The sequence below is a fragment of the Ochotona curzoniae genome, unplaced genomic scaffold (assembly GCF_017591425.1).
Source record: "Ochotona curzoniae isolate NIBS_2020 unplaced genomic scaffold, NIBS_Ocur_1.0 contig_2294, whole genome shotgun sequence".
In the NCBI taxonomy this organism is placed as follows: domain Eukaryota; kingdom Metazoa; phylum Chordata; class Mammalia; order Lagomorpha; family Ochotonidae; genus Ochotona; species Ochotona curzoniae.
In genome coordinates, this window is record NW_024465405.1 from 3,568,394 (window position 1) to 3,593,620 (window position 25,227).

Genomic DNA, 25,227 nt, shown 5'->3' on the forward strand with positions numbered 1-25,227 from the left:
CTAAGGCAGTTGGCAGAACAGCCCCTGCGTGGAAGGCGAGTTTGCCACTAGTGAGTTTGCTCACTGGAGGTTCTCCCGGTGCCTAGAGAAGAGAGCCCGAGGAAGCCAGCCAGGCGGCAAAGGCCCTGGGTGCTTGGTGCAGGAGTGGAACAGGGCGAGCTGAGAGGGAAGGTCCACACAGCTCCAGATCGGGATGTGGCTGCGTTGTGTGGCAGTCCCAGGGAATCCTGCAGCTCTTCTCTCCTCTGCGGAGTCAGCAGTGCGGGGCAGGGACGGCTCAGTTCTCGGGTCCAGTTGGAACGTGGCCCGACTCCCTGGGTCCCGCTGTCACATGGGAGACATGGCCGAAGCTCCTCACTTTTGGCTCTGCCCTGGCCATTGTGGCGTTTGGGGAATGAATTGGTAGATGCAAGATTCTCTCTGTCTGCCTTTCACATAAATGAAATCTTAAAAAGGGCCCGGCACCGTGGCCTAGTGGCTAAAGTCCTCGCCTTGAACGCGCCAGGACCCCATATGGGTTCTAGTTCTAATCCCGGCAGCTCCACTTCCCATCCAGCTCCCTGCTTGTAGCTTGGGAAAGCAGTCGAGGACGGCTCAAAGCCTTGGAACCCTGCATGCACGTGGGAGACCTGGAAGAAGCTCCTGGCTCCTGGCTTTGGATCGGCATAGCACTGGCTGTTGCAGTCACTTGGGGAGTGAATCATCAGGCGAAAGATCTCTCCTCTCTGTATATCTGACTTTCCAATAAAAATAAATAAATCTTTAAAAAATAATAATAAAATTAAAAATAAATAAAATTTTTAAAACGTAGGTGAGGTTCAGCCCTCCTGCCTGGACTGGGCCCCTCTCACGCTTGTCCACAGCTCTCAGCCCGTCTCGGCAGCTTGATAGGCAGCTTGGTAGTCAGCTGTCCGCAGTTCCAGCCTGCCCATCTGCCTCATGGCTGCAGCAGGACCCTGTGAAGAGAAGGCAGGCAGCTGGGTTCAAGGCCCTGGCAGTGCCATTGGTGCAGGGAGGATGGCCCCGTGGCACACGGGGCTGCCCCTGGCAGTGTGGCTCCGGCAGGGTGGCCCGTGGCCCCTCTGCTGCTGTCTGCTCTGCCCTGATCAGCCCCAGTCTGCAGTGGCTCTCGAGGTGTGGCCTTCACTGGCCTGTGCTCCAGGGCTCTTTCCAGCTGTGCAGAGCAGGGCTCCCAGCAGGATCGTTGGGCTCTGTGCTTTGGCAGCCGCCTGGAACCTCTCTGGAAACTGGAAGAAAAGGGACATAACTCTGCCAGGACTCCTGGAGGTGGCAAGGTCTTAATCCCCAAGGTCTGACTGCTCCGCAGAGGAAACAGCCCTGGGGTTTTCCAGGGCAACTTCAAGTCCTGTTTGTTCTGAATGCGCTGGCCACTCGCTGCGGCTCTGAGGACCTGCAGGCCACAGGACTCGGCCAGCCTCACGAGGGCCTGCTCCCGGCTTCCTGCCAGCGTGCTGGCCGCAGGCTCAGGAGCACACGCGTCTCCAGGATTTTGTTAATGCGTGTTTACTGTGTTCCCTGGAAACATCCCGCGTGGTAAACACGCAGCCCAGTTCCTGAGACGCCACAGTGCGCTTAAGCCGTCAGCTCGGAAAACCCTTTCCAAGTCCAATAAACTCTGCAGAAGTTATGTCAGCTACCACAGCTGCACAGATGTGAGGTTGTTTCTGAAACCATTCTTGGGTCCTGTTTAATGTTCTGCTGCGGGGGCAGGGAGCAGGAGCCACAGACCCAAATAAAACTTAAGTTTTTCAGCATACATTTTATCTCCTTTATGACCAGGAGGTGGTAAGCATGGGACAATTTTCTTTGGAATTTTTTTCCCCTAAGCCTTCAGATTATGCAGCTGTTTACTGGCAGGCAGCAGTTGTGTGATTGTTCCTGTGCTAACCTGCCCGGTCTCGTAACCGTGAAAACGTCCCTTTTCTCCTTGCGGTCTGCATGCCGCTGCCCAGGGACTGCACCTGGTAACCTGTGGGCTGGGCTCAGGATCCGGGGGTATCAGGTCTGTAAAGCAGGTGGAACAGATGGAACCGGTCCCGCCACGCTCAGGAGTCGTGGAGGAGAAGCAGGTTCCACTTTGTGCGGGACGAGCTCCAGGAGCCGCAGGCAGACCCAGAATCAGGAGGCCGCCCTCATGTTCTTGGCTTTGGCGGGATTGGCAGAACAGTGTGTGTTTCTGACTTGGTCGTTTGGAACTCGGAACACACCGTCCCAATTTTTTTTATCATTAATCCAACAAGAAATCCAGGGCTTACTGAGCCGGGTACTGGGCCTGCAGTTGGCCTGCATGCCCGAGGGAGGAAGTTTCTGGATAAGTCTCCATGATTCACACCTGGCCAGATGAGGAAGATGACAGGGCCCTCGCTGCAGTGTGGAGTATGGGGCACATCAGGAGGGCCCTGGGCACAGGGACCCACCCGAGGACCCCTGGGTGCCTGTGTCCTGAGAGGGAGGGGCTGATTGGTTCTGGTGGAAAAGGAAGGTTTGGAGCTACCTGAGGGGCCAGGACACCCAGGTGTGACGCACCTGCGTCGTTTGGAAGTGGGCAGGCGGCGGGAGCATGATCCTCCGCATAGCCAGGGTGGTGAAGACCCAGGACAAGTAGGAGGCTGGAAAAAAGGAGCCAGGGACCCGTCCTCTCCCCCTCCCCAGGCAGGTGCTTGGCTGGTGCACCTGCTCTGGGGATGGACCAATCAGAGGCGTCACCGACGGCCTCTGGACCTGGGAGCAGGTGCAGGCCTTCGCAGGGATTGCTGCGCAAGCCGTCCTGGCTCTCGTGCCTGTCAGGTCACCGGCTGCCTCTTCCAGCGGAGGGAGCCTTTTCTGGGGTGTGTTTGGCCATTCCAAGGCCACATGCTGGCACCGTGTGGGCACGAGTCTTAGCTGGGGAGCCCTGAGGAGCCCACTGATACGAGAGGTGTCTGTAGGAATGACCAGCCTTGTAAGATGCGGTTCAGCCTGGTGGTCCCAGACCCCACACCCCTTACCTTGTGAGGAGGGCTCAGGAGTATTATCCTCCTGGGCAGTTCCACCGGGGTGGCTGGGGCAGGTCCTAGGTGCTCCCCAGCTGGGGCCTTTATCAGAGCAGTGGCTGGTGGGTGCGTGGAAGCACCCAGCAGAAACACATTTACATGGGTCTTGGCTGTTGAGATCAGCTCCTCCCGCAGCTGCTACTCGCCCCATTCAGTCGCCTGACCCAGCACCTGTTGGCCCTCGGGAGATGTGAACAGACAACCACGAGCCAGCACATCAACAGATTTGATGCCAGAACCCCATGTTTAAAATCAGAGTTTGTGCAAACACAAGTCGTGTGTGTGTGTGTGTCTCGTGTGACACTCTTTGCATGGGTAAACTGCCAGCTGGAATGGTGCGTTCCAGGGACTAGGACCTGTTTGGTGTTGGCAGCCGAGTGCCTGGCTGGGAGTTCGCTGGTGGCATTGTACACAGCCCCCATCCCCAATGTCTGTTCACTCTGTGGGCTCTGGGGTCGTGCTCGGGGACATGTGTCCCATGGAGATGGCTCCTGGAGGCCTGGGTGTGACCACATGAAGTCGGGAGCTGGGGCTGTTTGCCTTTTTATGTTGTTGGCGGAGCTTAAAATAAATGTGTGCCATATTAAAAATAAAGCACATCACCTTAAGTGCCTTTTCTCAATGTGCCCAGCTCAATGTGCTTGGTTTACCCAGCCAGCCACTGCCGGCCTCGTGTGTGCTGGAAAACTCAATTATAGCCCACAGTGACGGGCACTGGGGGATTCTGGACAAGAGCTTAGCTTATTTATTTCTATTTTTAAAAAATTTATGTTGTGTTTATTTGAAAGGCAGAGTTACCAAGGGGGAGAGAGAGCTTCCATCTCTGATTCACTCCCCAGAGGGCCTGTAGAGCTGGGGGTGGACCACACTGAAGCTGGGAGCCTGGAATTCCATGTCTGTCCTACGGCCTTGGGCTTTCCCAGGTGGGAAGTGAGCAGCCAGGACACAGCCTGCACGCATGTGGGAGGGGGCATCCCAGATGGAGACTTCACCCACTACACCCCCACCGGCCCCCAGGACTTCACTTTCCCAGCCCTCATCAACCTGGCTGTCCTGGCCCTGTCTCAGTTCCCATCGGGCGTGCTGTGCCCAGCAGAGCTCCATGAGCCCAGACTGTCTTCCCGACACCTGCCTGGGCCTGGCACACGTCGGGGCTGCCTGGTGGTTCATGGAATGGCAGTGCCGATACCTGGCTTGGGATCCAGTGCAGGCCAGAGCAAAGAGGGGCCAGCCGAAGTGGAGGTGCTCTTGAGGGCCCGCCCCTGCCACACCCCCTCGCGGGAGCCAGGCTGTGGAGCTGACTGCGTGCAGAGCACAGTTCGTGTTGCCGTTTTCTCACTGCCTTCGCCGGAAGCTCTGGTCTGAGGCTGGAAGTGTGCCACAGGCTTGGCTAAACACTCCATTGCTGGAGACTTCCGGAACTTTCCCCATGGACCCATCTGAGAAGCGCTTGTCACAGACTCACTATTTCAAAAGAACAAGGATCCCGGATCTTCCGGAAAGCCTGGGTTGGGGATTAAGTTTTGGGAGCAGGCCTAGTCTTGCCATGGGAACGCCCCGGCCAGCAGCGTGGATGCTTGTGTCACATTCTGCTTGGAGCGCCCCGTGCTCTGTGCTCCCACTGGGGAGAGGCCGAGTCCTTGCTGCAGTTCTGTCCTCGGCTGAAGGGCAGTGAGGAGCGGACGGTGCGGATGAATGCTGCTGCACCCCCGCCGTGGCAGCCCACGTGTGGGGGCTCACCATGTGGGCTTGACTCCTTGCTGTGAGGGTGCTGCAGCTGCTCTGAGAGCCCGCGTGCCGTGACAGGGCTTGCGTGCTGTGGCTTCAGGTGGCGTCCGTCCACAGGGAGAACTCCACGCCGTCTTATGGCAGTGTGGTTGCTGCTACGGCCAGCTGCTGTGGGCGACACCCACCACAGCACCTAACCCCACACCAGTGCGGGCCTCCTGGCCGGAACTTTGGTATTTTATTGTTAAAAAGGCATCGTTTGGGCCAAGCACAATGGCTCAATGGCTAAATCCTTGCCTTGCATGCGCCAGGAACTCACATGGGTGCCAGGTTGTGTCCTGGCTGCTCTGCTTGTGGCCTGGGAAAGCAGCAAAGGGTGGCCTAAAGCCTTGGGACCCTGCACCCATGTTTGAGACCTGGAGGAGGCTCCCGGCTCCTAGCTATGCATTAGCTCAGCTCTGGTCATTGCAGCCGTTTGGGAAGTGAACCAGTGAGTGGGAGATTTTTGTCTCTCCTCTCCATTCATCTGATCTGCCTTTCCAATAAAAATAAATAAATCTTTAAAAAGTAGGCCTTGTTTGCAGGTTTGAGAGTGAGCTCTTAGGGCTTCGTGTTGAACTGTCAGTGTACATTTTCTTCAAAGCTGTCCGAAGTTCAGAAGTCAGGAAATTGGATTGAACTCTTGGGCCAGACGTCGTCTTCAAACACCACTTTCCCAGCAGGATCCGGTTTTTCAAAACCATGTGAAGTGGCTCTCCAGGTCCCACCGGCATTTCCTAAGGAAGCCTCCAGGTTCCTGTGGAAGCTTCTGCGTTAGGCTCCTCCTGGCTGCATTCCCTCCCATTTTTGTCGCGTTCTGGTCCTCTGTCTGAGCCATCCCATAGACATCTCCTCCCTCCGCCGCAGCTTGTCACCTGCTGGCATGTTAGGACCCCCTTCAGTGAGACAGAGAAGCCCCAAACAAGGTTGAGCAGTGCTGCTTCTGAAAGCAAGTTGAAGCAGCCCAGGCCGCCACCTCGCCCGGAGCCGCAGGGATCCCGCGGGCCAAGCTGAGAGAGGCCTGCGCCGAGCAGCAGCTTCCCATCACTCCGGCGCAGGTCAGGACCAGTGGGAAGCGCTGCTTGGGGTGCTGCATCCCCACGGCCTCCTCGCCAAGGCCCCATCCCGGCTTTGGTCTGGTCGCTCTCAGCGCGGTCAGTGTCTGCCTGTGTGTGCCGAGCCCGCGTTGTTGTGGCTCTGAGTGCATTTGAGGCGAGTTCCTCCTCTCCTTGTCTTGGCGTCATGTCCTCAGGGTTACATGGTCAGGGCCTCTGTCCATCCTTCTGGGGGCCTCTTGCTCATTCTTCAGGCCCCTTCTTTTGAGGACCCTCCTTGTCCTTGTGTCCAAGTCAGCTCAGCGCCCTGCCCCGTATCCTCCAGGTCAGTTCAGTGCCCTGCCCATGGCCCCCGGGTCAGCTCAGCGCCCTGCCCAGTGGCCCCTGCTCGGCTCTGTGTGTTACCTCACTGTCCAGGCCTCTGCCCTGTTGCTTTGGCCCCCTTTACTGGAGGCTCAGTTCCGCCCAGCGCTGTTCCAGGCCTGCCCTGCGGGGTCCCGTCTGCTGCAGGAGCGGTCCTGGGGAGGGCCTGGGGCTGGAGTTTGCTACCGCTCTGTGCTGTGGAATCTGTGTTTCTGTCTGCCCCCGCCCTGTCTTCCCTTCTCTGCTGGGAGCCTCCCATTCTTGCTCAAGCTTCTGTCCCATGCACCTTGGGGCAATCCCCTGAGCCCTCTTTCTGCACCCCGTGATGGGCAGACATTCTAGAAGGAAACTGCATATGGGGTTCAGTGGTGTCCTGGTCGGTGTCTTTGGTGGCGCAAAGATGCTACGACTGGGATGAGGTCACAAAGGTGACATCATGTGTGATGAGTGTGTGTGATGTTAGTGCTGCTTGTGGCCCAGGCAGTGTCCATGCTTGCTGGACAGTTGGGCACCTGTGGACGGCCAGCGATTCCCAAATACCACCCACAGGGCACTTGGGGGCTCAGTCTGTACCGCCCACCGGGGGCTCTACCCTCCTGTTTCTCCTGGCTGTGGGCAACAGGTCACAGCTGAAGGCACGTTGGCCAAGGGCGCTGGCGGCCAGCTCTGCCCTGCCAGTGGGGGGGAAGGGCTAGTTCTGTTCTGAAAGTCTGTGAACTGCCTTGAATGTACTGGTAACTCCTGGCACAGGTGTGCTCTGGCAGTTGGGGCTTTCACAAAGCAGCACGGGAGCTGCCCTTCAGCGGGGCTGGCTGGAAGTGGCCGCTCCTCCACACGGGCGTGAGAGCTGGGCGCCTGCGCCCTGAAAGGGTCGGAATCATCTCATCTCCCCACGAACGGCAGCATCATGGCTTGACGCTCAGAAGGCGCTGCTCTCTGGGAGGTGCTGGAGGCGTGACTGTCACCTCTGGGCATGCCAGCCATGTGTTAGATGTCTCCTGGCTTGTCACCCGTTGGGAAGGTGGTGTCCTTCCGTTTTACCTCCCCTCCCCCAACTGCACCCAGGCACCTGCACCTGGGGGAGCAGCTCTGGCCCGTCGTCCCGGGCCGTGTCCAGCAGCCCCAGTCGTCCCGGGCCGTGTCCAGCGGCCCCAATCGTCCCGGGCCGTGTCCAGCGGCCCCTGTCATCTTGGGCTATCCTACTCACCTGCCCACCTCAGGTGGCTCCAGGTGACTGATCCCCAGGCGCTCTGTCCTGCCTGTTTGGGGACTCGGGGATAGCAACATCCAGTTGCGAGTTTTCTCTGCTTCATTGAAAAGTTTTCCTGGTTATTTGTTATTGAACAAACTGCCCCTGCCCCGCCGTGTACACTGTGTGTGTGGTGTGTGTACACACGCGTGCGTGTGCGTTTATGTGTGTGTGCACGTGTGGTGTGTGTATGCGTGCGTGTGTGTGGTGTGTGTGCACGCGTGTGTGGTGTGTGTGTGTGTGTGCAGCTTGCATGGGAAGTCAGCTCCCCTGAGTAGGGTGGTGAGCTTTTCTGGCCTCCGTGGTTGCTGTGTCATCTTTGGGGTGGGTTGGGGTGAGGTGACACGGTCTCTGTTGGCCAGACACAGGCAGTGGTTGCAGGAGAGAGCCAGATGTGGCTCTGGTGCCCACCCCCCCCACCCCGCCCACAGCGTTGTAGTGTGGGACTTAGGTGGTGTTTCCGGGTGCCATCTTCACAAAGGAGCAGAAAGTGAGAACCAGGGGCTGGTATGTTCTGGGAATCCATGAGGGTCAGCTGAGGGTGGGCCAGGACCAGGCTCCTGAGAGGCCCTTTGGGGTCCTGCCGGCCGTGCCCGTGTCTGCACCCCGTGCCAGTGGTCCGTTCCCGCCGCTAACCCTGCGTGCTGCCGCGTGTCCGTGCGTGCTGTGTGCGCGGGCACCCCTCGTAGTTGCTGTCTAACCCACGTGTAGTAGCCCAGCACCCCTCCCTTACTTGTGACCTGTGACTCCGGAAACACCATCCTTGTGCTGTTGTGTGTTTTCCCGCCAGAACTGGGTTTCTCTTGAGGAGAATACGGGGCCTCAAGCCCAGCTCCTGCCCCAATGCCGCGGCCAGCTCACCTCCGACGAGGCACACTGAGTGACGATGGCCGGGTCCTGTGTCCCCAGCCAGCGAGTGGCCTGCAGGACCAAACTGGCACGGCTCTTAGAGGTCCCCATTGGGACTGTCACCATTGCCACTGCTAAGTTGCAGGGAGGGGCCGTGTTTTTCCACAAGCGAAGCCCACGTCTTTGCCTGGCCTGAGCCTGGTTGGCCCCTGCGTAACCAGCCCTTCTGTGTGTGTGTGTGTGTGCGTGGCAGGTGGCAGGTTTAAGAAGGAGATCGTGGTGGACGGACAGAGCTACCTGCTGCTGATTCGCGATGAGGGAGGGCCCCCGGAGGCGCAGGTGAGTACTGCCACGCAGCCCCTGGCGTTTTAGGGTCCTGCTTGGAGGGGGCGGGGGCCCTGCCTGGTGTCCTCCCAGGAGGGGGCGCAGAGAACCCACAACGCCTGGGCCTTGATGTGCCATCTCGCTTCAACAGCATCCATCTGCAGGTGGCTGCCGTTTTCCTTTCCCTTTCCGCTGGAGCAGCGTGGTGTGGCCAGCTGCCGGGCGGGGCGTAGAATCCGCTTCTGCTCCTGGTGGCTGACTCCAGGCCACTCCCCCAGCTCATCTGCTGCCCGTTATGGCCGACTGTCAGGATTCCTTGAAAGATGAGCAGCCTTGCAGACTAAGAAGGCATGCATGTGATGGACTGCTGGCTTGGCCTGCTAAACCAGCTTACCAGCCTCCTCCCGGCATAACCGGCTGCCTGTGAACAGGGAGGCGCCAAACCCCACTTACGGCCGTGGTAGACTCAGTCTTACGCACGTCCTTGGCACTGCTTCTGGAACTTTCCTTGTGAGAACGAGAGCTGGGGTGAGAGAATGATGTCCAGAGAGCTGTTGGAAATGGGGCTGGTGTGGGTGTGGTGGGTTCAGCTGCTGCCATGTCATCTGGGTGCCGGCTGCAGCTCCTGCTTTTAAACCATGGGAATGATGGCTTACATGTGCCTGGGAAAACGGCGGTAAATGAGCCGAATATGTGTGCCCTGCCACCTGCAAGGGAGGCGTGGCTGGAGCTCCAGGCTTCTGCATTTGGCCCGGCCTAACTCAGGCCATGACCGTCATTTCAGGAGTAAAACAGCAGGTGTGAGATCTCACTGTCTCTTGCACCACCTGTGCTCCACCTGTGCCTTTCAAATAAATAGTCTTTTTTCCTGAAAAACTTTATTTTTATTTGAAAGGCAGAGTTACAGAGAGAGAGAGAGAGCGATGAGTTGTGTACCTGTTGCTTCACTTCCCCAGTGGCTGCATCAGCCAGAGCGGAGATGATCCGAAGCCAGGAGCTTCTCCTGGTTTTCCCCTGTGGCTGCGGGGACCCAGGCACTTGAGGCATCCTCCGCTGCTATCCCAGGCTTGGGCGGGGAGTGGGGCAGCTGGGACACAGGACAACGTAGCTATGGGATGCCTAACATTGCACTGGCCCCAGCAGATAAACAGAGATGGTTGGTGCTGGAGTCAGGTGACTCACGCGTGGGAAGGCTGCACAGCTGTTCAGAGTGTGTCAGGGTTTCACATGGCCCCGCTGGGATGAATGAAACACCACCGAGTGTAAGACGTACCAGGACTGAAACGCCAGCACCGAGCAAGTATGTTCTGCTGCCAGAGGTGTGGTGTTGTGGCTACGGCAGTGCCGCCCACTCAGGACAGGGAACGTGTGTGCAGACACGGCACGAGCGTAGAGTGTGGCTGATGGCGTGGATGTGTCCGTGCTGGGTGGACATCAGCGAGGCAGGATGTGGGCCCCGGAAGGGCCAGAACACCGTGTCCTTGTCTCAGTGGCACCCAGTCACTGTGTGACCCACCACAGCAAGGGGCTCTCGCACCCACACTCCCATGCGGCCAGCTGGGCAGCAGGACAATGCGGTGGGCAAAGTGTGGGTCCCAGGGTTCCTTCCTGTCCACAGGGTGACCAGGCATGCACCGCCCCCTCGCATTTGAGCACAAGCCTTGGTAGAGTGGAAGAACCTGCAACAGCTGAGTTGGTGGTTTCTGGAAGTGCTGGGCCCCCGGTGGGGCTGGCAGAGGCCTGTGGCTGACCCCAGTGGACACAAGGCGCTAGGGATGCCCAATCTTTGTTAATTTGCCTAAGGAAAGAAAATGGCAGTGTGCTCTCCAGGCGTCGGTGGGAGTCCAGTGACCACGCAAGGGGAGCAGCCAGCACCCGGGGTTCCTGCAGGCGCCCCCCACTCCCGGCCGGCGCCCAGATTCTGTGCAGCCCAAGCCCCTCTCTCAGCCCTTGTCCACTCCTCTCTCCCCAGTTCGCTATGTGGGTGGACGCGGTCATCTTTGTCTTCAGCCTGGAGGACGAGATCAGCTTCCAGACAGTTTACCACTACTACAGCCGAATGGCCAACTACCGCAGCACGAGCGAGGTGCCGCTGGTGCTGGTGGGCACCCAGGGTGAGTGGGCACCTGCTGGCTGGGGCTGCGCGTGCAGGAGGGCTGTGCGGAGCTGTCTCCAAAGGCATGGTTCCCCGCCGGCGGCTTGCACGGCGAGCACCCGTGACACTGTGCTGTCCTGTCCGAGTGGCCCCGCCCCCAGCGCCCCCGCTCCCCAGCGCCCCGCTCCCCAGCGCCCCCGGCCCCCCAGCGCCCCCGGCCCCCCAGCGCCCCCGCTCCCCAGCGCCCCCGCTCCCCAGCGCCCCGCTCCCCAGCGCCCCCGGCCCCCAGCGCCCCGCTCCCCAGCGCTTCTGCTCCCGGGCCTTAGGCAGAGCGAGGTGTGTGTCGCTTCCCTGCAGCAGCCGCCGTGCCGTTAAACTCTCCCTCGGACACAGAGCGTGGGTTTGCTTGCTTCCTTCCTGTGTGCCGTCTTATTTTTAATCCAGCAGAGCTCAAAGGAGCGTTTAACACCGGGTGCGTGTCTTGTTCCAGGTCCCTTTTTTAGAACTTGGCCTCGTGCCCCAGTGACCCTCGCGCAACGGAGTGGGACACCAGCTCTGTGCGTTGCGTCCGTAGGGAGCTGGCGAGGCAGAGGCAAGGCCGTCTTGACAGCAGCGTCGCTGGCCGTGATGCCTCGTGACACGCTCACCGCCCGGGGGAGCTGCGTTATGCTTTCATTCTTTGTGTTTTTTGCGGGGTGGGGCGTCATTTCTTCACATCTGGTCTGTGCTGTGTGCGCCTCTCCCTGGGGAAGGAGTCAGCTGTGTGGAACAGACAGGAAGGGTTTTTTAAATGCCTCTGCTTCCCCCTGGTGGCGACAGTGCACCAGCCACAGCCCGAAAACCAGGTCCTTGTTTGCCTTGTGCAGACTTTGCATGTTAGATGGGGGCGCTTCAGAATTCTTCCAGAGCTGCGACATGGGACTTCCCTCTAGGGGGCCCTGCCTGAAGCTGCCGGGAGCGTTCGGAGATCCGTTCCTGCAAGCAGGAATTATTGAGACCCGCTAGGCAGGTCCCACCCACTCCTTGTCTAGGAGAGGAGGAGGCCAGGTTGTAGGGGCAGGGCCTGGCATTGCCCACCCCGCCAGCTTGGACTAGAAAGAACTGCACAAGCAGTTTCTGTTCCTGAGGGTGCCGTGCCAGGGGGCTGCGTGGATATGCTGTAGGACAGGAAGGGGCGAGGGGCGGGACAGGGAGACTTCATGGCCAGGAATGGCAGCGCCTGTGTGCTGCGATGGGCAGGTGTGCTCCCGTGAGGTCCAGCGCCAGGCACAGACACGACACGAGTGGAGTGGGCTTCCTACCGACGGTGGTGGGGGTGTGGCAGCCCGGGGTCAGGATGACAGGGGGCCGAAGGGAGCAGGGGGCCTTGCTCCCACTTCCCATGAAAGCTCTGGAGAGAGAGGTTGGTAACATTGTCCCGCTGCCGCCTCAACAAGCGCCCCCACCTGCTGTCCATGCTCAGAGGTGCCTTGGTTAGCACAGCAAGCCGGGAACAGCTGCCCGCTGGCTTGCAGGCCTGGCTCTGCAGCAGGTACAGCAGAGACCTGGATCGCTCCCAGTCAGTGAGGAAACACTGGCGTAGGCTCCCGTGGGAGTTCCCAGAGACACCTGGGCTCAGGAAGGCGCCTCCGGCAATAGGCTAGTGGCTAAATGCTTGCCTTACATGCCCAGGATCCCGTATGGGCGCCGGTTCATGTCCCATCCAGCTCCCTGCTTGTGACCTGGGAAAGCAGTCAAGGACGGCCCAAAGCTTTGGGACCCTGCACCCACGTCGGAGACCCAGAAGAGGCTCCTGACTCCTGGCTTCGGCTCTGGTCGTTGCAGCCACTTGGTGAATGAACCAGTGGGTGGAAGATGTTTCTGTCTCTCTGTTCCAATAAAAATAAATAAATTTTTTTTAAAAGGTGTGGAGTCTTTGGGAGACGCTGCCCCTGTCACTCCTGAGCGTGACAGTGTCCGTCAGTGCCGGAGCTCACCCCTCTGCTACTCAGATGCCAGTATGGGGCACGAGTGGGGTTCCCTCCTGTCCAAGTCACCCGGGACCAGTGGGCCATCTGGAGCCCTGGTGGCCTGCATGGCCCTCCTGCAAGTCCTGGACCCTCCAGGTGGTCTGCTGCTCGCACAGCCTCACTCCCACGATCCAGTCCCTGCCCCTTCAGGCGCCCACTCTGCCCACAGCCCCTGCAGGTGTGGCTGCCCGCCCGGGGCCTGCTGGTGTTCCTGGTTGGTCAGGCCTCAGATCCGTCCTCCTGGGTCCCGCCCTCTCCCTGGCCAGCCAGACCACCTGCCTCCATGCAGGAGCCAGCCTTCCTGTGTTGATAGCCTGGGTGCACGGAACAGGCAGGAGGCAGGCGGTGGCATGAGAACCCGTGTGACATCGTGCAGGGCAGTTAGCCGGCTGCACGGTGCCTCCTGTCCGCAGGAACAGGGCTTCTCTCTCCCTTCAGCCTTGTCTTCTGGCCCAGTGTACCCCAGCCACCTCCCCACCCCTGCCATTCCTTGCCTCCATGCTCCCAGGTCATCCCTGCCCGACCCCGTGGCCACCCGGCTCTGAGGTGGGTGGGGTGTGGGTGCAGAGCGGAAAAGCTGCTTACACGGTGACGACCCCCACCCCTGCGACCCTTCCAGACTCCCTCATGGGCGTGGGGACGTGGTGGTGTCGTCTGCACGGGCCGCCCCCCGCACTGAGCTGTCCCGGGTGTCCTCTGTTGCAGACGCCATCAGTTCCAGCAACCCACGGGTGATTGACGACGCGCGTGCGCGGAAGCTGTCCAATGACCTGAAGCGCTGCACCTACTACGAGACGTGCGCCACGTACGGGCTCAACGTGGAGAGGGTCTTCCAGGACGGTAAATGGCGGGTGGGCGGGCTGCGGCCCCGGGGTGGGGCTTCCGCCGGGTTAGAGAAGGGAGGGTGAGGGGCAAGATCGGAGGAACTAGTTGGGGAAGCCCCCCCCATCCCTGTGCAGAGGCACGGGGCCTGGCAGGGGCGTCCCCGTCCCACCCGTGAGGGGGTCCTGTGGTGCGAAGGGACCTGAGGGGGGCAAGGGGTCATCTACAGCCCCAGGGCAGAGCCACCCACGCTGTGCAGGCCACGTGGGGCCCAGCCCTGGTCACACCGGGCCACTCAACTGGGGTCTGCCAGCTCACTCTGGCCAGCTGCCTCTCCTGTTAAGAACTTTCTGGAAGCCCCGCTAGGTCCGTTAGGACGTTCATGGGCTGCTGCCCGGCTGCCACAGACGTGGGAGCCTGGAGGACCCCGTGTGGACCCCCTGGCCTCTGAATAGGGTGTTTCCACCCCCCTGGGGCTGGCAGAGCTGAGCCTGGGGGCACGTTTGTCCTCCATGGCTGCCTCGTAATGACATTTGTGATGGCTCTGCATAAATAAATGAACTCCTGAGTGAATTAATTTGTACCAGAGGCTGGCAAGGTCACATTGTTCTACTTGCTGGCACCCCAGCTCTGTGAGATGAACTAACGTGGGCTGACAAGTGGGCTGGGAAGGCCGCGGTGAGCCCGCTGTTGAGCCAGGGCCTCTGGCTGCAGCGTGCCGTCGGGGCAGGGGCCACCGCCTCCGGTCTCTGCCCGTGCGGACACTGGACGTGCTGGTGGTGGCCCCACCCCGTGACGTGGTCACCCCTGAGAAGCCCCACCCCAGGAGTGCCACACCTGAGAGTTAGCAATGTGGTGCAGTAATTGGGTCACCTGCTGAGGATGTCCCAGGCGGTGGGGGGCAGGAGCACCCCGGACGCCTTCCGGTCGGGGCGCTGGTGGGAGGGTATGGCTCCAGCCTGCCGTTTGTAGTATCCGGACATCAGCTGGCACCCACAGGTGCCCGTGGGGCTGTGTGCCCTCCCTGCCTGTTCTCAGCCCTCCCTTTCTTTACATGAGGTATTTGGGTTTCATGGATTCTGACAAGGACGGGACATCCATGGCAAGTTGGTAGCTGCGATTGTTGTAAGTTGCTTTGAGTGAATATGGGTCCTTCAGATAGTTGCATGAAAATGTCCTTGCAAAGGAGGCCGCTCTGCGGAGGCTGGGTGTCACTCTGCCACGCACACTGCCTTGGTTTCACTAAGTCACAGGTGCTTCTGCCATCCGCACTGAGAGCTACCGCCGGCCGAGCAGGTGTGCTCTCGGGGCTTTGTCAGTCTTGGAGCACGGCCAAGCAGGTGTGCATTCGTGGCTTTGTGGGTCTTGGAGCACGGCCGAGCAGGTGTGCGCTCGCGGCTTTGTCGGTCTTGTAGCACAGCCGAGCAGGTGTGCTCTCGCGGCTTTCTCGGTCTTGGAGCACCGAGCCTGAGCCGCGCCTGGGCGCTGGAGGCTCAGGGGTGACAACGTGGCTGCTTGTGACAGCTCTCGTCAGAGCACCTTCCCTGTCCTTCCAGATCATTTGTCATGTGAGTGACAACGGGCCAGGCACGTGCCCCGGCACGCCGGGTTGGGATGTCCCGGTGAGCTCTGTGGTCTGTACTCCAGGGGCCCCCTTGGCCTTATTCCTCTCTCATGCCTCTGCATCGTAGAAAGGGAGACCTCCACACCGTGTGTGAGTGGCAGAGGGAAGCGGAGAGCGGTTGCTGCAGGGGCACCTCTGCCCGCCCCCCACCCCCCATGCGGCCCAGGCTCCTTGCTGGCTGTCTGCCCCACTGCTTCTCCAGGAACCAGGAGCCCCTGTGTTTGCCTCTTGGGTTTCTCAGGGTCTCCATGCCAAGGATGGGCTGTGATGCTGGGGAGGAACGCCCCCTGGTGTCTGGTTGGCTCCCAGCAGGTGGCTGACAGGGCACATCTGACCATGAAGCAGGCTGGCTTGCCTGTCCGCTCACCTGTCCCTCTGAGCGTCAGCCTGGGATGCAGAGGCACGGAGGGCCCATCCTTCGTGAACTTGGGGTCCACCAAGGGTGCTATGAAGGATAAACCGTGTCTTGTCCCCTCTAGGGAAGTGTGGCCAACCAGCTTGGTCCCTGGGCCTCCTTCCTGGCCGGCCCAGGCAGACAGGTCATGCTGTAAGGTGACACGGGGAGGTGGGTGTGCAAGGGCCACGTGAAATGGTACGAGTCGAGCATCGGGCACAAATGTGAGTTCTCCCTGTGGGAGATGAAGCAGGTTAGAGGTGGGAAACAGGCCCCGGGAGGCACCCGCTTTAGGAGGGGAGTACATGGCTCTCCATGCCTCCAGGATCTGTGTTCCTTGCAGTAAGGTTACCGTGTGACCCTAACCCCAGGAGCATCCAGGACCCAGGTAGCCGTGTCAGTGAGCACGTGTGGCACCTGACGGGGGCGCAGGAGCACCACTCTGGGTTCTCTGCCAGGCGTACAGCGCCTGGCACCCTCAGGCATCGCGTGTGCCGCCCGTCGAAGGGCATCTGGGTTGGGCTTTGGCTGTTGCGTCCCCGTGCCAGCCTAGTTGGTCTTGTTGGGGTGGCTGACTGCGTTACTTGCTGTTTCGCTCCTGTCCTTGTTCTCTTGGGAATTAGGTTGCAGTTCATACTGCACGCGCACACGCCTGCTGGCTGGCAGAGGAATGCTTTCACAGGAAGTTTCTGATATTTAAGCGCACGTCACGGGAATGTGTCTGTTCCCCAGGTAATACTGCGTCTGTGGGACAGGTGAACCGGTGGGCTCTTCATGGCTAATTTTAAAAAATGGAATGGTGTTCTCATAATATTTAGTCAGTTCGAGTCTGTGCCAAAGCAGGGTGGATGTGACCAGGCTCAGCTTCAAGCTGGGACCATGTTGTCTCTAAGGTATTGTTCCCCAGGGTGGCGTGAGCCAGCGTGGGCTCGGGGCAGCTGTCCTCTTTGGCTGCTGCCCCTGGTGGGTGCTCCTCTGCCGCTTACTGCCGCTGCTGCCCGCCACCACTGCAGCCCTCCCCGTCGCGTGCCTGCTCTGCCCTGGAAAACTCATTTCCCACGTTTCCTGGGCTACAGGCCGGTGGCTTTGGTTTGGGACGTGGTGAGAAGGTGCAGTTTAACGTGTCTTAGAATGCTCAGGGAACAGCTGATGTGAAAGAGTTGCTCGGGCCCAGCACAACGCTTCAGTTGCCTAGTCCTCCCCCTGCAACTTCCGGCATCCCGTATCAGTGCCAATTTGAGTCCCGGCAGCCCCGCTTCCCACCCAGCTCCCTGCCTGTGGCCTGGGAAAGCAGGCGAGTACGGCCCAAGGCCTTGGGACCCTGCATGCCTGTGGGAGACCCGGAAGAAGTTCCTGGCTCTGGATCGACTCAGCACCAGCTGTTGCACTCACTTGAGGAGTGAACCAACAGATGGAAGAGCTTTCTTTCCATCCGTCTGCCTTTCTAATAAAGATAAATAAATCTTTTTTAAAAAAAAGACGCCTCGCCTCTGCCGGGTTCCTGTAGTGCTGTGTGGCGCAGTGGAGGAGGGGAGAGAACGGGCATTCTTCAGGTTCCTGCAGAAGGACTGGCTGAGTCCCGGGTGGCCTTGGGCCTGCTTTGGTGGCTGCCCCACTGCCACCTCCTGTGAGCCTCCGAGGCCCAGGCTGTCTGATTAGGGACTGCAGGTGCCCCAGGTGAGAGGCCCCCTTGGCGGTGTGGGCCTTGAGCAGACTCGGGTGGCCTGTGGGGTGTTCGGGCGTGTGCGTGAAGAAGGCTTTGCAGTTTCTGTGTGCCTGTCCACCTTGGACTGACTCATTTGAGAAGCACGGGGGCCAAACGGGGCTCCATCCGCTAGCTCACTCCGGCAGAGGCCTGGCAGCTGGAGCTGAGCTGGGTGAAAACCGGAAGCTCACAGCTCCATCCAGGCCTCCCACGTGGGTGTCAGCAGCCCAGGCACTGGAGCTGTCGGCCAGGGCAGGCAGCTGGACGCCCCGGTGGAGCCAGGGCTGCAGCCTGGCACTGTGGGAGGCAGCTGCCCCGACTGGGGCTCTGACTGCTGCGTCTGGTGTCCACTCCTTCGTCAGGGCTGGGGCCCTGGTGCTGTGCCTGGGAGAGTGCCTGACGTGTTGGAGCCATTGCTGGAATGATCCCACGCAGCAGGGTGTAATCAGACACACACGGGGGCCTGCGATGCAGAACTCACACCAAAACTAAGATACGAGGTCTTTGTGTGGGCTGCATCGTGTGCAAGGGCACTTGTAAATATTGATGGGGAAATGCTATTTAAAATAATTATATATTGGTGCAGAAACAATTGAAATCCACACATTTTGAAGGTCTTCAGAAAGTCCATGGAAATCTGTATTATGAGAAAGTATCGATGCCTTTTGAAAGTTCTTAGGGCAAACCCACTCTATTAATCATTTTTTTAGAAAATTACTTATTTTTATTTGAAAGGCAGATTTACAGAAGGAAGGAGAGACAGCGAGAGGTCTCCTGTTTGCTGATTCACTCCCCAAGTCGCTGCAGTGGACAGAGCTGAGCTGAGCTGAAGCCCAGAGCCAGGAGCTTCTTCCAGGTCTCCCACACGGGTGCAGGATCCCAAGGCTTTGGGCTGTCCTCGCCTGCTTTCCCAGGCCATAGCAGGGAGCTGGGTGGGACGTGGAGCAGCCAGGCCATGAACTGGCGACCACATGGGATGCCAGCGCCTGCAGGCAGAAGATTGGCCAGGTGAGCCATCACACCTGCTCCTAATCTTTCCTTCCATCAACTTTCTGAACCATGTGCGTATTCCGAGGTTGCGGTAAGGCAGCAACGAAGGTGGAGGCTTTGGGCGCTACGTTTGTGACAGCTAGAGTCCCCAGCTGTGCGGGCAGTGAGCTTCTGATGAGCTGAACCGTCCTTCCAGCCTGCAGCCTGCTCCGACAGCCTGCACTGCGTTCAGAGGCCCCCGACCCCGGGCTGTTCCTAGGCTCTGTTGGGGTAACCTTTCCTGACCATCACCCCTTCAGATGCTACAAGGGGGGATTCAATTTGTCAGTGCCCATTGCTGGTGCCTTTCCAGGAGCTGCGCTCTGTTCTGTTGAAGCGTTGAGCAGTTCCAGAGGCCGGCCCTGGGGTTGGTTCTCTTTCCCATTCCAGAAGGACATAGGGAGGAATGGGGTGGGGGAAGGGCTTCAGTGTCACCATGATCCCTGCCTGGCCAGAGGGGGCTGCAGGTCCTGCCTGCCCGGCCAGAGGGGGCTGCAGGTCCCGCCTGCCCGGCCAGAGGGGGCTGCAGGTCCCGGCCGCAGTCAGAATTGAAGCTTGTAAGTGCTTAAAATCGTCTTGCAGACAGAAGGAGCCCTCATGCACAGAGGTGTCTTGGTTTCTTCTTGAAACAACAGGAGGTAGTCATCTTCAAATCCTCCCTGGGATGGGCACTGGGCATGGGGATGCCCTGGGATGGGCACTGGGTGCTGGGATGCTCTGGGGTGGGCACTGGGCGCAGCACCCCTGGGGCAGGCACTGGGCACAGGGACCTAGATGCTGCAATTTCACGTTGTGAGGGCTTGGGTTCCAGTCCTGGCCCAGTTCGCCAGGGCAGCTTCCCGCTGGCCAACAGCAGAGAGCTCATGGCCAAGTCCTGCTCCTGTGGGAGGCCTGCAGTGACGTCCCCAAGCCAGTCCTGGCCACTGCAGGCAGTTGGGAGAATCCCTCCCTCTCTCCCTCTCTCTCCCTCCCTCCCTATCTTTCCTCCTCATCCCCTCTCTCAGCCTCATTGTCTCTCAAAAATGAAACAGGAACAGAAGCAGAAGCAGAAGCAGTCCTTGGTGAAGGTTGCTGTTCCCGTGGTAGCAGGAGACAGGCAGGTGGCGGTGGCTGTAGGTGGCTGTAGGTGGCGGTGGCTGTAGATGGTGGTGGCTGTAGGTGGCTGTAGGTGGTAGTGGCTGTAGGTGGCTGTAGGTGGCTGTAGGTGGCTGTAGATGGTGGTGGCTGTAGGTGGCGGTGGCTGTAGGTGGCGGTAGCTGTAGGTGGCTGTAGGTGGTAGTGGCTGTAGGTGGCGGTGGCTGTAGGTGGCTGTAGGTGGTGGTGGCTGTAGGTGGCTGTAGGTGGCAGTGGCTGTAGGTGGCGGTGGCTGTAGGTGGCTGTAGGTGGCGGTGGCTGTAGATGGTGGTGGCTGTAGGTGGCGGTGGCTGTAGGTGGCTGTAGGTGGCGGTAGCTGTAAGTGGCGGTGGCTGTAGGTGGCTGTAGGTGGCGGTAGCTGTAGGTGGCTGTAGGTGGCAGTGGCTGTAGGTGGCTGTAGGTGGTAGTGGCTGTAGGTGGCTGTAGGTGGCAGTGGCTGTAGGTGGCTGTAGGTGGTAGTGGCTGTAGGTGGCGGTGGCTGTAGGTGGCTGTGGGTGGCGGTAGCTGTAGGTGGCTGTAGGTGGTAGTGGCTGTAGATGGCGGTGGCTGTAGGTGGCTGTAGGTGGCGGTGGCTGTAGGTGGCGGTAGCTGTAGGTGGCGGTGGCTGTAGGTGGTGGTGGCTGTAGGTGGCGGTAGCTGTAGGTGGTGGTGGCTGTAGGTGGCTGTAGGTGGCAGTGGCTGTAGGTGGCTGTAGGTGGCTGTAGGTGGCAGTGGCTGTAGGTGGCTGTAGGTGGTAGTGGCTGTAGGTGGCTGTAGGTGGCGGTGGCTGTAGGTGGCTGTAGGTGGCGGTGGCTGTAGGTGGCTGTAGGTGGCGGTGGCTGTAGGTGGCGGTGGCTGTAGGTGGCTGTAGGTGGTAGTGGCTGTAGGTGACGGTGGCTGTAGGTGGCTGTAGGTGGCAGTGGCTGTAGGTGCCTTTCTTCTGCCCCGCGTCTGGGACTTTGTGCACGCGGCACCAAAGCACTTGTTGCGTTGAGAAAGTCGGATAGAAGCGCGTGGAAGAATCCGAGTTCACTCTCCTGCTGCCCAAACCAGATCATTAAACACACTCTTGGCAAATGCTTTGTTTTGATTGCCATGTTAGGACCCATCTCTTTGGCTTGTAGAATTAATTTTTATCAATGACACAGAAAATGGCTATGCTAATGCTGTGGTGCCCCGCGGCCTCGAGGCTGCGTGCTGCCCCAGGACTCCTCTCTCGGTGGCGGCAGCCAGCTTGAGTTAGCGTGATGTGTCATTAATGCGTACAAATGGCTTTTATTTTTGCTCATAATGTGTTCATAATGCACAGCACGCTGCTCTTGCTAATGTTTTTAGAATGATTAAGCGGCGCTGTACTTTTTGACCTATTTAGCGTTCCTCAGAAGTCTCTTCGGATCACAAGAGTGAGAAAATCCCTCGGAGGGTCAGATGCTGCTGCGGTCCTGGTTCGCCATGTCCCGTTTGTCGCATCGTAGGCTCCGACAGAACAACCCCACTCCTCGCGGGCACCGCTCGGTCAGGTCAGCAGAGAGCGACACTGTCGCCCGGAGCTGCTGCACCCCGTGGTGCCCACCCTGTGCCCGGGGTCTGACCTGGCACCTGCGGGACGAGCCCGTTTGGGGTGGGCACCAGGAGTGGGGTGTCTGTGTGAGGAGGAGCACTGGCAGCTTAATCAGAGGAAAGCTGGGGAGAGGGGATCACCAGAGGGTTCGCAGAGCATAGGATGCCAGCCTAAGAGTCGGGGACGTTTCCAAAGAGAACGGAGAGATGGCTGTCACAGGATATGAAATGCGAAAACAAAAAGATAAACCAAAACTATGCCTAACCAGACAGAAGCAGACAGTGGCAGCGGCTGTGTGTGTGTGTGGCCCCCCTGAGGATTGGCTCTGTTTGGCTTGTTCTGTAGGACCCAAGCGTGGTCATCTAATGCCACAGCTCTGTCCCTGGCCAGCACCTACAGCAGCAACGTGGGAGGCTTGGGCCGCGCGGCATCCGGCCTGGGAGTCACTCAGGTCCCAGCCAGGCCTCCACCAACCAACGTCTTTGTGCCTGACCACGCTGGAATGTTGTGTTTTATAAACCGTGTTGGTCTACAGATAGAGAAGAAAATGGAAATGGTTCTCAATAGGTCTTCGCTGCAAGAGGCAGCGTGTTGCCCTTCTTGGGATGTCTGTGCTGGTTCCTGCTCTTGTGCATTTGAGTCTGGCTCCCGGAGGGAGGGCCAGTGGCCTGGAGTCTCCCCGAGGGTGGCAGCACCAAGGGGTGTCTGGAGGTTGCTCTGTGCGCACCATGCCAGCGCCTGAGTGGCCGGCAGGTGTCTGAAGGCCACAGTGGCCAGAGCTAGGTTAGGGGCAGCAGCATGCTTGCAGGGCTGTGGAAATTCAGCAAGCGGCCACCGGGGGGCACTCAAAGCACACGTAAGGATTACTCTGTCTTTCTCTCCCACCACCTTTTTCCCCTTGTCACTATGGAGATACAGACATAGTGGAGCTAACATCCTGGTTTAAGAGACCGTTTAGACCCGTAATAAGATACACTCCATAAAGTGTGGGAAGTACGGGATCAGCACTGTGGGCCGCAGAAGTGACAGGAGAATTCAGAGCCGTCCCAGGGTCCCGACCCCTTCTGCACTTCCCTGTTTGTCCTGCCTTGTAACTGCGGGAGGATCCGAGGAAGTTCGGTAAAGGGCCATTCCCTTGTGAGGAGTGAGGGATGGGTTGATTACTCAGCCGTCCAGGAGGCTTGCTGGCCGCCCAGGCCTCTCCGGGACACCAGCGAGCAGGTGGGGTGACCTGCTGAGCCCCGTCTCTGCCCAGCCCCTGGTCCCCGGGTCCCCCTGGGCTATGTGTTAGCTGGGCGGCATGCACGGAGAGCAGAGGTGGGAATCAAGGTAGGCTGCTTATTTGGCAGAGTAGAAGGAGCAAAAGTTAGGAGGTGGTGGGCGTAACACTGGGGGCTGTGGGCCGGGGGCCGGAGGGCTGTAGGCTGTGGGCTGTGGGCCATGAGCTGTGGGCTGTGGGCTGTAGGCTGGGGGTGGGGGGCTGTGGGCTGTGGGCCGTGGGCAGGGGGCCGGGAGCCGGAGGGCTGTAGGCTGTGGGCCATGAGCTGTGGGCCGTGGGCTAGGGGCTGGGGGCTGTGGGTTGGGGACCGTGGGTTGTAGGCTGTGGGTGGGGGCCGTGGGGGGGCGTGGGGGGAGGTGTGGGTTGCAGGCTGTGGGGTGGGGTCCGTGGGTAAGGGCTGTGGACACACCCGGCTCAGGCTGCCCCAGGAGAGCCTTCCAACTTTGTTTCTCCCCAACTTGCCTGTAAGGGGGTGCTGGCTTCCACTTTGCTTTTCAATCACTTTTTGTTTTTAACTTTTTACCATTTATTGTCTCCCACATAAGTCCATCAGAATTGCAGAAATCGTAGCATCTTAGAGCAGAACTTACTTGTAAACTAGGACCCATGGCACTTTCAGTGCCTCAAAGAGGAGACTCAAGGGGGTACTCCTCAGAAAGCAGGCGTGCCAGCGGAGATGGGCAGAGGCTCGAGAGGGTCAGTGTGGCAGGTGCTGTCCCCTGGGAGGGCCCCTCTCGCGGCAGCCAGGCCTGGAGCTGGGGCTGGCCTTGCAGCCCAGCAAAGCCGGGCACTTCCCAGGCTGGGAATGTGGCTGCCTGCTTGTCCCGCCTCCTGCTCCCTCGTGCTGCCTGGCACAAGAGCTTGCGGCCATGGTCCCCTCAGAGTGAGCTGTTTGTGTCCAGCCACTGGCTGGTGCATCTGACGACACGTTGGAAGGCCGGGGCAGGGCAAGGGAGCTGTCCTCACGCCCGGGCTTCCTGCTCGAGTGTGAAGCACAGCTGGTGCGTTGGTCCGCTTGTGGTGGTGCGGAGTGTAGTCCATGGGAGCCCTCCTGAGGAAGTTAGGCCATCGGGGAACCGCTCCGCAGAAGACGCAGTCCGAGCTCTGAACGGCCACGGTCAAGTTGGCGTGCGCACCTGCAGAGCCGGCCTGCTGCGCAGCATCCCCGGTGCCGCCCTGGCCGCTTGGCCCATGCTGGGAGCCTCTTCTTGCCCTGGAGCAGTTGTGGAGGTCACTGGGTCTGCACTTGAATGTGTCCTGCGCCGGAGGCCACGGGAAATGCCGTCCACTGCTTTCTAGGGGAAGGGGAGAGGAAGGTCGTCATTCCTGCCGTGGCTGCCCGTCCGGGAGGGCCAGGCTGGGCCACGTGGTCAGGAGCCCAGTCCGCCGCTGCCTTCGCAGGTGTGTTAGCAGGGAGCCGCGTGGAAGCAGAGCGGCCAGGGCCCACACAGTGCCCCAGTGCTCGCTGGGGCATCACAGCGAGCCACCGGCCCTGCCTTTCTCTAAGTCTCGCATGCCACGCCTCCATGCCCAGCCCCTCCGTGATGGACCCCGCCGAGACTTGTTCCCAGCACCCTTGGTAATCTCAGACAAAAGCCAGATGGGTCCCGTCTCACTTATTTCCATGAGCCCAGCTCATTGTATGCTCTGCCCAGAGCCCTGGCCAGCAGGTGTTTGCTGGGTGCGGTGTGGGCCCAGCGTCACCGCTCCTGTGGTCTGTGGCCGCTGGAGCAGTCAGGGTGTAACCTCAGGCCCCCGGTGCTGGCCAGTGAGGGTGGCCTTGAGTCCAGCCTGAACCTCACACACAGGAACTCATTCATTGGAATGTTGTGGGCAGTCCCTTCGCTCCTCCCTGTTCTCTGAAGAATAGTAAAAATGTGAGGTTTTAGAGAAAAAGAAGGCAGAGGGGAGGCCATGCCTGGCGTGGTCAGGTATGGTGGGGAGCTGCCTGGGCAGGACCTCCTGGGACACCACACTGCTGTCGGCTGAGTGGCACACTCGTTCTTTCCTTTCTTAGCATCACGCCTTAACAGAGGTTAACGGACCCGTGTCCCACCCGTGGCTCAGTGCGTGGGTTCAGGTGGTTAACGGACCCGCGTCCCACCTGTGGCTCGGTGCATGGGTTCAGGTGGTTAACGGACCCGTGTCCCACCCGTGGCTCGGTGCGTGGGTTCAGGTGGTTAACGGACCCGTGTCCCACCCGTGGCTCAGTGCGTGGTCGTGCTAGGACGTGTCCCACCCGTGGCTCGGTGCGTGGGTTCAGGTGGTTAACGGACCCGTGTCCCACCTGTGGCTCAGTGCGTGGGTTCAGGTGGTTAACGGACCCGTGTCCCACCCGTGGCTCGGTGCGTGGGTTCAGGTGGTTAAAAGACCCGCGTCCCACCTGTGGCTCGGTGCATGGGTTCAGGTGGTTAACAGACCCATATCCCACCCAAGGCTCAGTGCCTGCGTCCTTACACCATGGGGCAGTGGGCTCCCTGCCCTTGAAGCAAGCTTGGCATCTTCAGCACTGTGCTGGGTGCGTCGCCATGGAAACCTCCTAGGACCGCAGGGCCTGCCACGCTCAGCCCCCATCTCGCCCTGCCTGCCCAGTGTGCAGGCCGTCATCTCTCCCACAGGTGGCTCAGCTCCCCCTCGCTCACTCCGGCCTCCCGCTTGCTCTGCCTCAGTCAGATGGGTCCCTTTGCTCAGAAGCCTTTGTCCCTGTAGTGCTACTTGGCTGTGACGTGGGCCCCTCGTCCGGGGTTCCTGAGGCGGACAAGGGGACACATGCAGATGCATTACCTCTGACCGCAGTGCGTCCCCTGACTCGCGCCCAGCCCATGCCCCCTCCACGGAGCCTGCGTGTTCCCCTCTCCCCTCTGCCAAGCAGCGGTGCTGGGCTGTGCTTGCTCCCCCGCTCGGTCCCCTCCGGGCCCTGTCCCCGGCACGTTTCA

The 25,227-nt window shown here is 59.9% G+C and overlaps 1 protein-coding gene across 5 annotated transcripts in view; it reads left to right on the top strand.

Annotated features, from left to right (window-relative positions):
• AGAP1 (ArfGAP with GTPase domain, ankyrin repeat and PH domain 1) overlaps positions 1-25,227 on the top strand; it is a 418,839-nt gene that overhangs the window by 157,051 nt on the left and 236,561 nt on the right. For all 5 annotated transcript variants that reach the window (XM_040972348.1, XM_040972346.1, XM_040972349.1 and 2 more), the window contains exons 4-6: positions 8,590-8,675; positions 10,633-10,774; positions 13,470-13,604. In XM_040972348.1, coding sequence (XP_040828282.1) covers positions 8,590-8,675; positions 10,633-10,774; positions 13,470-13,604 — 363 coding nt within the window. The remainder of the gene's footprint in view (positions 1-8,589; positions 8,676-10,632; positions 10,775-13,469; positions 13,605-25,227) is intronic.